Below are 12,751 nucleotides of genomic sequence, written 5' to 3'. Positions count from 1 at the left end.
CAAAACTGATTAATGAACATTTAGCTGATGAGAATCTTGAAAAAAGCTGAATATGTACTTTTATTGAAATGGAAACATTAATGGTTTATAGCAATCATTTAAACTTGGACTGCTGTGTTACAAAGAGAATTCTGAAAAAGATCCAGCAAACAGATAAGGATTTTAAGTACTTTAAATAAGTGAACTCATGTTGTAAGAAGTTTACATAGTACTAATGAATCTCCTTGTTATTGCTATGCAAAGAATCCCATGGTAAGCAGCTCTATGGACAAGTTTTATCTCACTACAGGCAAAAGTGTCACTGGACTAATTACTTCCCATTAACTGGTTTACATCAATAGGTCTAACATAATATTTGCTTAACAAAATGCCTGGATGAAAAAGAAAAGAACTTGCTTTCAACTAATGTGTCCCCACTAGAAAGCAAATCCCTAAATCAAAAGATGCATTTTTTCCTTTGAATATTACCCAAAGTTATAACAAAACTAAATCGATTCCCCAGCCCATCCTCTGGCCTCATCTTCCTAATTCTTTCAATGAAGCTCAGAGATTTGAGGAATAACACTTTTCTTCTTCAATTTATCATTTGACAGCTTTCTGACAAAAACAGTTAATAATCTTAGGTGATAGCCACAGGGCAGCACCTGCTGGCAATGATTCTGGTATTTCCATCTACAACTTTTATAAAACCTTCTGATTCATTACATTTCCCATTAATAATTCTTTCAGCTTGCAGTTATCCCTTTCAACAGTGAAATTTTAAAACTACAAATTTGAGATTTTTCCCACATCTGCTTCACTTCATTTAAACAAGTTTACATTTAGAAACCAAATCCAGGAAACTTCTACCTAGAGCACTGCTCGCATTATTTGGCAAATCACATGACAGACTTCATAGGAAAATTCGGTAAAGCTCTAAAGGCATCCAAATACAAACATGCTGGTTTGTGTCTATCCATGACTATGTGCAAGAGTTATCATGAAACCATTCATGGCTTCATTACTTTACAGAAAAGTTATCTAGGATAAGATGTGATCAAGACAACCGAAGCAAGTACTGCACAATGTTTGAAGCAAGCAATGGTTTACAGTGTACATTATTCTGCACTCAGGTTTAGAATAATTTTACTCCCCTCTAAACTGGATTGTTTCCACATGCACTTAGACCACTCTTTTCCCTCCACAAGTAAAATCATCAAGTAATGGCCTTCTCTAGACAGGGTTAAATTGGCTAAATGCACTTTATCCTTTACCCTTGCATCCAGGAATTTCATCCCACAATTTCAGTTTGTATTCGTTTTCAAGTCCCATTTAAGCATAAGAGCAGCAAAAATAAATTTCACTCAATAATCAATGAATGAATTTTGCACCGTGGAGTTTGGCAGAACCAAGAGCTCAGATAAACAAGTTCTATATTGGTTACAATCTTATATGACCCAAAGATCTTTTCTCTGTAGTACAATATTTGATAAAACAATGCAATAAAGGTTCTTTTATAGCTCATTGAATTAGGCAGAGCACAAGGAACAAGCACTCTGAAAAGACTGTTCCATAGTCTGGTCAATTTGGGCTAGGAATTCCTCAGCACAGTATTAAAACATTTAACCACATCTCCTTAATATGGTTTTGGAAATCTTGGGACATTGCATAGTGCAGTTTAAAAAAAAAAGCAGTTATTGGATTCTCATGTCTCTCAGATGAAATGGCAGAGCTGTAGATCCATTTCTCACATCTACCAGATTTAGCCATGCAGTTGAAACCTTTCCCTCCTTCCTTGGTGCTGTCTCTCTTAGCCCTCACCTTGCTCAACTTAGCAGAGAATGGCTGCTGGCCAAATTATACATTGCACAGCAGATAAGTACAAGACAGGTACCCTGGCTGCTTAAAAATGTGGACCACCAAAGCAGCACAGACAACAAAATCACGTTAAGTATCATCATTCCATCAAGCTCCTGGTAGAGACATTGCCCATCTCATGGGTTTGCAGCAGAGCGATCAGCCACGAACAGGAGATCCATCCATCAGCCAGTGCAACTCCCTGAAGATGATATTCAAACCTTGGCTAACGAGTAAAGCAAGCTGCCAGTAAACCCAAAATTAGTTAGAATGGTTAACCATTAGTTAAGTCCATTTTGAGAGAATGCACTTCCTGAATAGGAGCAGTAATGGACACAAATGCAGCAAATGGAGGAATGTCTACAATAACAGCAAGTCTTCTTGCTCTTGCACACTGATGGACTAGAGGAAGTCTGGGTTTGTGGAGGAGAGAGACTTCCATGTCCTCCTTGATACAGCGGTGAACAGCAAACTGTGATATGTAGCATTTATTAGCAGCTATGCCTTGCAATGATCCAGAGGCTTGAAAGTTAAGAACAGTTGTGGCCGAAAGTAGTGCAGTCACTCGAGGACGTTAAGGCTTTGCTATGTCTCAGACTTGTAAAAGTAAAGCCTATGAAGGCACTGCTCCTCAGAGTGTAGCAAAAGAGCATAGATGGTAAGGTATTGGACGATGAGCTCTTGTACAGGGTCTTTGTGAGAGACAGAGGCATCTTTTGCACACTCATGTCATCCACAAAAATAAAGTGTTAGGTCTACACGAAAAAGTATTGTAAATCAGCCTTGGTGACAACAAAAAAAAAGTTTGATGATGCAAGGAAGGGTCAAGTCTTCATGCAAACATTACAAAATGATGTGAGCATGCAGAGTGAAATGTAGCAGTTTGGCTATGAATGCAGGTTTAGTGTGAATGACTCTAATATACTTCATCTTCAACAGTCAAAGCTGGTTCTTCTGAGTGTACAGAAACCGTAGTTTCTCAGACAAGTGGAAAATATCAACAAAATTGGATTTTGGTATTGCTCTACAATTTACTACTCATTCAGGCATGCTTGATGCAAGAAAAGTAGTACTGGTAAGCATGAAAATCTCATCAAAAATGAAGACACTGCACTAGAAATGAAATTAAAGGCACTTGAAAGCATGATTCACAATGTGCAAATGACATTTTGTTTTTGGAATTGTAACCCAAGCTCTTAATCATCAATTTTAATCATCTTGCTGCACAAGCATTTGCAATAAGTGTTTTGAAACCTTGTTAATGACAGTTCAACATTAAATGAGTTATGACTGCACTACTTATATTTAAGTACTTAGTGGGGGAGCCCTCTTTTCACAATTTCATTTCAGGCCTTCGCAGAATTTTATCTTTATGGCAAAGCCTTTAGCCATCTTAGCAGCACATAATTTCACTTGCAAAGTCTGACTTCCCATGTCTTCTTCTCCAAAGTCTCCAAAGCAATTCCACTCACCAAGATGGTCATTTGTAACTCTACCAGTGCACAATGGCAATTTTCACAATGTGATTAGATACGTTTAGCCATGTTAAAAATTTATATGCAAACTAGTTAGTATCAGCCTACAATTAACCATTTTAATCAATTTGTCAGCAAATATATACACAGCAACAAATGTGTGATATAAAACAGTTTTATTAAATACAAAATAAATGCAAAGTATTATGAAGCAAAATGTAAAACAAAAGTTGGTTACTGCTGCGAAGTAAAATACAAAAAAGGCAAAGATACTAGAAATGCAACAAGTATAAAACATTAAGAGCCTAACATGATACAAAATAGATAACATTTTAAAATCTTACATCTTTTAATTCTTTTAACATTTTCTGTAACTACAGCCTCTATTTTTACCCTGCATCTAACAGAATTCAAATCTTTAAATAGCCATTTAAATCGACTATGAAGATATTAGCAACGTAATACTGCCACTGAATCACCTGTTTTGCAGCACAATAGTAGCAGTGCATTTTGATGTTACAAATATATGAACATTAGAAAGTACTTGTGCTGAAAGTGCAACCATTCAGATAACATGAAAAACTGAAAAATAAACATTCAGTGTTCCACATTCACAACACCGATGTAAAAATAGATAACAAACTCAAAATTTGCAAGCAACATGGTTTAAACTGGAACAAAAAAATAATAGCATGTGTGATGAGCTACACCACAGTTGAGGCTTTAGCTCATACACTTTTTCCTGGAATATGTAATTATGGAATAAAATCAATTGCACACATTTCCTCTGGCAAATAAATCTGATGCATTGCCTACTTAAGCCAATCAAGCTCCAATTCAACACCTTAAAACATGAAGTCTTCCAGTGAGATAATAAATGTCAAACTATTTATGTGCCATTAGTATTCCAATTTCTTCCTTTCTCCTTATGAATCTAGATGCTAATTTCCTAGACTAGTAGCCTGACATCCTAAAATCTGTACTGGGATGCTTTCATACAAGGTGGTGAGCTTAAAGTTTTAATTCGATTACACATGCTCAAAATATATGGGGAATTTGTAGTCTTTGGTATACTAGACTACGCTGCAAATATAGACATTGTGTATATAAAGCAACATTTCTAGCAACTTCAGAAACAGAATACTGACATTTAGGTACTAGCAAATCAGACAGCAAATCTTTGAAAATTTCAAGAAAGCAGAAATTCTATTAATTTTCTATCCTAACCCACAGAGAGTAATGCTTTGATTACACTCATTATTTATATCAAGTCCTTAACAATAAAAAGAACTTGGAAAAGTATACATTTTTCAATTTGAAAATCAAAAAAGGCAACTATAATACTACTTCTGGTGTACTGCCCAAGGTGACAATATTGCGCACAACACTATTTGATCAAACTGAAAATCAACCTTGATCTAAGCACCGAAAGATAAACAAAATTCAAGGAGCAGGATTGTGTTATCCAGCCCCATAAGCCTGTTCCACAATTTATTACATGACTGCTCAGAAATTCTACTGTATATAATTCAATCCCAGATCTCCGAAGCATAAAATGTGCAACAGTGCACTACCAACATTCCATCCAAAACGCCCATCTACAAAAAGGCAGCTCTAAGAATTCGAAGATTTACTAATTCAGTTAATCCTAAAATTGGAGCTCTAGTGAATTTTATCCATCTGGACTAATCAAATATTTCATGCCAATTTGCAAATACTGCCACTATAATATGTTAACTTTCATCATAAAATCTTAAGTTGTGAAGTTATTTGCTGATTTCCTTAATTTTTGTTCTTGCACATCCAAACACACCTAGTAATATGATAAGTGTATACAATAGTCACAGCATAATACAACTGATTTAATTCAGAGCATCTGCCAGCCACAGAAGTAAAAATCCAGAAGACAAGCGGCAGCAATGACAGCCTCATTAGAGCTAGTATCAAATCTTTTCATAATAAATACTTCCTGACAATTTCAATTTTGTAGCTTGACTGAAAACATCTTAATAACACTTGAATGTAACACTATCCAATGTTCCCAATAAGTCTTAAAATTTTAGCCACAGCAATTTGTGCCATTTGTTGATTAAACTGTACATTAAAACTCTAGAGTTCAATATTCACCAATGCCAGTTTCCAATATTATCTCAATAGCTTCAAGCCAAACACATCTCCAACAAAATGATATCCAGCCTGCAAAGATTAGACATAACAAAGTCAGCTTTCCCCCTGTAACCTATTCAGTTGTCTTTACAGGCAAGGATAAGTGTGAGATACAAATGCAACAATGCCCACCACTACTGCCAAAAAGCTCTATTTGCTCAATCATGTAATGTTGCTCTTAGCAGAATCCATTCCCACTTGCGTCTTTCCCTTACACTATTGAAACTAGGGTGGCCCCAAATCTTCATTTTTCCAGTTACAGGAGGAAACAGACAAAAGTAACATTCTAGGTAGGCTAGGAAAGGAAGGTCACTTGAAGGAAAAAATAATACCCACCTAAAAACTCCTACAGGAAAGATCAATTGTGAATGCTCCCCTCAAATTTTTGCCTTCCCTCTCCCTGACATAACACACCTTTACAGGCAAGTGAGCCAATAAGCCAAGTATCAAGCATTTTTTTTCTCCACACTTTCAACATAGGGATATATCCCAAGGCAAAGTACAGCAGCATAAGCAGACAAGAACACTAAGCAAAGGAATGAGATTTTAGAGTGGACAACTAAAGTCCAAAATTAGAATTTGAGGATCCGAAAAGAAGAGAATGGAAAAGCAGAAGGTTAGGTGGAAGAACTGTTGTGCTCAAAGTCCAATCAGGTGCAAACAATGTACCAGAGGGTGGGAGATACTTTAAGAATTCAGTGTAGCAAATTCAGGATTGGCAATAGTAAGCAGAGAGTAAGGGGGCAAGGCCATGATGTGGTGTTGAAGAACTCAGAACCAATGTAGTTACTGAGTATAGAGGTGATGGGTGAGCAAGCCTTGCTGTTGTAACATGGGCAGTAAGATTCTGTTGAGATCATGTTTATAGTGGATTGGAGTTGGGATGCCAAGGAAGAACTCACTGAAATTGTCAAGCCTGAAACTAACAAAGTTTTCAACAGCAAAGCCAAGGGTGAAACTTCAGCAGCAAAACCAAGGCTAAGAAGAGGTGTTATGGAAGAGGTGAATATCAATTGTAAAGTTGGCACAGAGTCAAAATTAGACAGCAAGATCTGAGTAATCTGTTTCAGCTCAAGATAACAGCAGGGAGGATGGAGTCAGTGATCATGAATCAAATTCTAAGGTGATAGCAAAGGCTTTGCTCTTCTAAGTGTCTAATTAGAGGAAATTTTGGTTTACAGAAATACATTTAAATCTAGCAGAGGAATTAAAAGGTAGTAGTGGTGTGAGAGAACAAATTTTCAAAAACATTATGTATTTGGATGATTTGGCTACAGGACAGTAGGTAAAGAAGGAATCAAGTAACCAAGACCAAATCCTAAGAACTTCACAGTAATTGAGTGGGGCTGTAAAGGAGACCATCACAGGGATCATGGAGACAGATACTCTCACGACATTTGAGTATTAGATGAGCACTTGACACACCATGCCATAGAAGATTATGGGCTCAGTGATAGAAGATAGGATTAGTATAGACAGGTACTCAATGGCCAGCATAAACACAGTGAGCTGAAGGGCCCAACTCCATGAGCTTCTGATTATAACTAGATCATCAAATGCCAATTATATGTGAGGGCAATCCCAAGCTGGACAACGCAGTAGGAGCAGAAAATGGTACATTGTAGCATTTAATAAAGGACTTGCATGCAAAATAATGTTTGGGAGTGATGCCTTGAAAGCTCATAACATAAGAGCAAACTTAATTATTCTTCTTTACAAGAAACAATAGAAGCAAAATATATATTAGCTTTCTCAAAGTGCTAATATGATAAATTTGTGCATACAAACAAATCACTTCAGAATCAACCATAAATCTTCAAGAGCAGCAAAAACATGAATCAAGTCCAACTGTTTTAGTTTCTTACAGCAGGACCTTGCATTCTATATACAATGGTAGTGGAAGAGTCCTCCTCATTTGGTTCAGTTGATACTTTTTTCCATAGAGTCCCATTAAGTGCAAGCTCTTTCTGGAGACTTTCATAATCCATTGATCCGAAGGAATGCTGGCATTTTAAGCAACATGAATTAGATTCTTAAATTTTAATATGGCTTGTGCAACTGTCAAACAATTACCCAACAATATTCAATAAATGTTTTCAACCACTTCTGTAGCTACAACAGTGATAAGATCCAAACAAAATAGAACATTAATGTTCCAAAATAATCCCAAAATCAGAACTGTCATTAACTAATAACCTGCCAGATTATGCATCCAAAAGGTAACTCAACACACAGTGCCAAGTCTTTCCTCAATTGTCCTACATGCTCAACAGATTTAATATAAAATTTATCATTGTAAAAATGCTCAACAGTTAAAAGCAATATACAGACTGGCTAAATAATTTCCAATCACCTCTTAGAAAAGTGATCTTCTATCTTGAAGGATAATTTGGGTACTAGTTTATTTGACCCAAGCAACATTACTATGGAGAAGCAGATATGAATGGCATACACAACACAGGAGAAAACAAGACATTCTTCTAAGATCAATTTTATGCTGATACTTAGAGCTTTTAAATGTACTGAAATATACACCAGCAACACAAATGGTATTATAGTGCAAAGTTTTTACTAATTTTAAACTTTAAGTTGCTATTGGCTTTACTTTTCTCAGTTCAGTCATAACGGGCCCTACTTTCTCTATCGGACCCATCACCTGCACTGTTCCCCTGGCCATACTTGCATTTTACTGCCCTGTGAGTTCACTCAAGCTCCAGATCTCACTGTCATAGAAATCGTGCAAAGCAGAGCTTTTCATGCATGATGACTTTGCCTCAGGCAGCAGATCTTAAGGTAACTGCTCCAATGTCTCTTTAAATAGCTCAGTGTCAAAGATCTTAAATTTGCTTTTATAAAAGTTTATGATTAGAGTTATTTAAAAATAGTTCCAAAGGTTTTAAGTAATTTAAATATTAAGTAAGTTTACTTAATAACATGCTTAAATGACAGGAATCAATTAAAGTCATCACGATCCAGCAAAATAAATAGAAAACTTACCTACACTTACCTTTTCAATCAAGGGTAATAAGCTCATTCAAACAAATGGGAGTATGCTACCCAAGGCATAGCAAAACCAGGGGGCTAGATGCAAAATCCATCTAACACCTCAGCTCAGGACATGCATGCTCTGGGCTTGGTGCCAAGAGGGGAAGTCAGTTGCACTGGCATCCAACCACCAGCTTGTTACTGACTTCTGCAGTGCAATGTGCAGACAATGAAATGAGGAACAAGCTGACCAGCAGCTGACAACTACACAAGAACAAGAAACAGGAGCAGGAGTAGGCCACTTGGCCCTTCAAGCCTGCCCCATCATTCAATTTGACCATGGTTGATGTACCCCAGGCCTGAACTCCTTTGCGTCAGATCTCCATAACTCTCAAAATTTACCCTTTTCCACTTTACATACTTCTAATGATTTAATCTCCACAACCTGCTGGAGGTACAGAATTTCAGAGACTTTTTTTTACCCTCTGCGAGATGAAATTTCTACATACCTCTGATTTACATGATCAACCTCTTATCTTCAAGATATGGCCACTAGTGAGGACATCAGTATCTATCCCGTCATTCCCCCTTAGGATCTTATATTTCAATAAGATCATTCCTCATTCTATTACACACCACAGAACACAGACACAACCTGCTTAGTGTCCCTTAACAGGACACTCCTCTTATCCCAGGAATTAAGCTTGATGAATCTCCTTTGAACTGCCACCAATTGTACCATCTTTTCTTAGGCAAGAGGATCAAAACTGTGCACAGCACCTCTAGGTGGAACCTCATCAACGCCTTATACAATTGGGCAAAAATTTTCCCATTTCTAAACTCCCATCCCTTTGCGATAACTACTTGCTGCACCTGTGTGCACATTTTATGATTCCTGCACAAGAACACCTAGATCCCTCTGTCCTTCACTCTTTCCATTTAGATAATAATCTGCCTTTTGATTCCTCTTACCGAAGTACACAACCTCACACTTTCCCCACATTAAGCTTCATTTGCAAAGCTTTCACTCAATTGGATATAGATCGAGTCAAGTCGCAATAATCCCATCACAACATGCTCTCCCATTCATTTTTGTGACAGCAGCAAATTTGGATGTATTACATTCTGCCCCCTTCTCCAAATCACTAATACAAATAGTACACAATTAAAAGGCAAAGAACTGATGTCTGGGGTTACATCCTTCCCATCCGAAAATAGCCCATTTATTCCAACTCTGTTTTCTATGTGAGAACCAGTTTTTAACCATACAAACTTCCTCCAACACTAAGAGCTCTTAACATGCGCCAGCCTCTTATGTGGCACCTTGTCAAATGCCTTTTGGGATGTCCAAACACATATCTACAGGCTCCCTTCTATCTGTTCTCAAGATTGAGGCCTTCCACTCCAGGACATCTGATATGTCCTTTTTCAGGAGACTGCTTCCCCACCACTGTGGTTGATGAAGCCCTCACCTGCACCTATTTCCCACATTTCTGCTATTTCCCCACTCCTCTCCACCTCCCCCCAGACAGAACAGGGATAGAACTCCTTTGGTTCTTACTTTTCACGCTACCAGCCTATGCATCCAGCACATCATTCTTTGGGACTTCTGCCAGCGACAACATGATCCCACTACCAGCCATATCTTCCCCTCCCCACCCCCTGCTTTCCACAGGGACCACTCTCTCCATAGCTCCCTGGTTCGCTCATCCCTCCCCAGGCACTTTCCACTGCAACTGTAGATGGTATGGTGTAACACATGCTCCTACACCTCCTCCCTCACCACCATCCAGGGCCCTAAACAGCCCTTGCAGGTGAGGTAGATTCACATACACCTCCTCCAACCTATTGTTTATCGCATTTAGTGCTCTTGATGTGGCCTCCTCTACGTCAGTGAGACCAAGTGCAGACTAGACTGCCGCTTTGCTAGGCACCTGCATTCCACCTGACATGGATATCTGGAGCTCCCAGTTGCTAGCCATTTTAATTTGCCTCCCAATTCCCCCACCAACCCATATCCTCGGCCTCCTCCACTGCCAGGGTGAGGCTAAATGTAAACTAGAGGAACAGCACCTCATATTCCGTCAAGGCAGCCTACAACCCAAGGGCATGAACATGGAATTCTCCAATTTCAGGTAACCTGCTCCACTTCTGTCCTTCCTTTTATTCTTCTCCTGACCTACCCAGTTCTCCCTACACCCACCCCACATTCCCTATCACCCCATTTCTTTCCCCTCCTCCACCCACCATCTGCCCATCACCCACATACACCTCCCACTGGGTCCCCCACTGTTCCCATTTGCCCACCCCCACCTCTCTTATTTGGTTTCATGCTCCACCTTCCTTTCCTATGAGATTCCATCACCTGCAGACCTTTGTTGCTCCACCTATCACCTCCCAGCCTCTTGTTATTTCCACTCTTCCCTCCTCCATCCGCCTATCACCTCTTCTCACCTGGATCCACCTACAACTTGTGAGCTCTTGCTCCATGCCTTTCACTCACCTCTTTATACTGGCCCCCTCCCCCCTACCTTTCAGTCCAGATTAAGGATCTCAGCCCAAAACATCGACTGTCCATTTCCCTCCACAGATGCTGCCTGACCCACTGAATTCCTATAGCAGTTTGTTTTTTGCTCCTTTTTATCTACTCTATCACATCCTCACAAAAACTCAAGGAAATTTGTCAAACATGATTTACTTTTCATGAAACCATGTTAACTTGGTGGTTCACTGTAGAACTGCTGCCTAATGCTTGACACCATCTGGCCCAGTATCTTCCATCCTTTTTGTTCAGTGCCACATTCAAACAGGCACACAATAGAATTCTCCAACAGCTGTGAACACTCCAAACTGCTACTCATTTTGTCTCCCTTCACTTTTTTTAGTCCAAGAGGGAAAAAAAAACTTCTTTCGTCACAGCCATTTTGAATCACCTGTAGATTTCTTTTCAGTCCTGGTTTAAACACTATAAGCTACATCCAGATGTTGCTTCCTGACCTCCTGCTCCCTTAATTTACTGCATCCGAGGCCCCACTGAAATTTGATTAAAATAAATGTTATCTGAACCCATTTAGCAAGCCCTCTTGCATTTTTTTAAATCTTGAAATAAACCAAAGTACAAATGGAGCTTAGCAGGCTAGAAGAAAAGGAAGACTTCAAGGAAAAGGAAGACTTCATGGAAAAGAGTAATAGCCAAAAGAGATGTAGAAACACATAAAAGAACTACTTTCCAATACAATGAAAGTTACAGTCTGCAAAAGATTCTTAGCAGCAAATACAAAATAGACACTTAAGATGCATAAATTAACAAATCATGTTTTATTTCCTCTGATGTACTTTTAACAGGTAGGAATATACAGTACTTATCTAATTTTAGTCATAATTAGGTTTTGCACCAATGATCCACAGCTGCAAATTAATAATTGGAAAATGTGGCTTGAATCCCACAATACAGTTATAAATATTTTAACATTTCTGGTCAGATGTACAGAAACACATCTAAAATAAAGCAATGATATGCAGCTGGGCAAAGTGTCTGAAAATGCCTTAAAGAATATTTTAATACAAATTAAATGAAAACTGCACAACAATCAGCTTGGATACCAGAAATGCAGGTCCTTCTTTAGTTAAAGATTTCACTGCTAGGAATGAAACAACTTTCCATTACTTTACTGACTAGGAGCTACTTAATTCAGAGCAAATATTACTTTACCCTGTTAGTTTTTCACCTCCAACTTCAAGATCCATCCTTTCATATTCATAAGTAGATAAAATGTGGAAATAACACCAGCTATTCATACAGCCTAATGAATGCAGATTATAAAATCAAACAGTACACAAGAGCCATTTTTCCACATTTGTGTCAGGTCTTCAATTGAACACCAAGCTCTGCTCTTCCCTTATAGCTCTCAAGTCTCCTTTTTCAGTAATATCCAATTCCCTTTTGATTACCATGAAACCTCCTTGAACTAATTTTGTGATGCATCCAGACCATTACAACTGGCTGCCTAAAAATTACTCATCTCTCTTCCCTCAAGCTTTGTAATTTAAAACAATATCCTTTCATTACAGATTCATCTGTCAATTTCTTAAAAAAGCTTCTCCTGAATTATTTTAGCCAGACCCATCAGAATGAACACCTCCGTTAAGTATTTGCTTTGCTCCATCTGTTTTAATAGAGAACAACGCCAGCTTTGCTTGTCTTTTCACATGACTGATGCTGCTTATTCTGAGTATCATTTTAGTAAATCTCATCCAAATTCTCTCCAAGACATTCTTCCTAAACTACA

At 38.3% G+C, this 12,751-nt stretch overlaps 1 protein-coding gene across 3 annotated transcripts in view; it reads right to left on the bottom strand.

The window, feature by feature from the left end:
- Positions 1-12,751, bottom strand: part of LOC127584879 (glutaminase kidney isoform, mitochondrial-like) — a 74,433-nt gene that overhangs the window by 15,023 nt on the left and 46,659 nt on the right. The window contains exon 15 of one of the 3 annotated variants that reach the window (XM_052041977.1): positions 3,473-7,480. The exons of the other annotated variants lie outside the window; for them this stretch is intronic. Coding sequence (XP_051897937.1) covers positions 7,331-7,480 — 150 coding nt within the window. The 3' untranslated portion in view covers positions 3,473-7,330. Of the gene's footprint in view, positions 1-3,472; positions 7,481-12,751 lie in introns of those variants that run through there. 3 annotated transcript variants of the gene reach the window in all.

Source organism: Pristis pectinata, chromosome 1 (assembly GCF_009764475.1).
Source record: "Pristis pectinata isolate sPriPec2 chromosome 1, sPriPec2.1.pri, whole genome shotgun sequence".
Classification (NCBI taxonomy): domain Eukaryota; kingdom Metazoa; phylum Chordata; class Chondrichthyes; order Rhinopristiformes; family Pristidae; genus Pristis; species Pristis pectinata.
The sequence above is the reverse complement of the archived record's forward strand: the minus strand, read 5'-3'. Positions and strand labels throughout refer to the sequence as shown.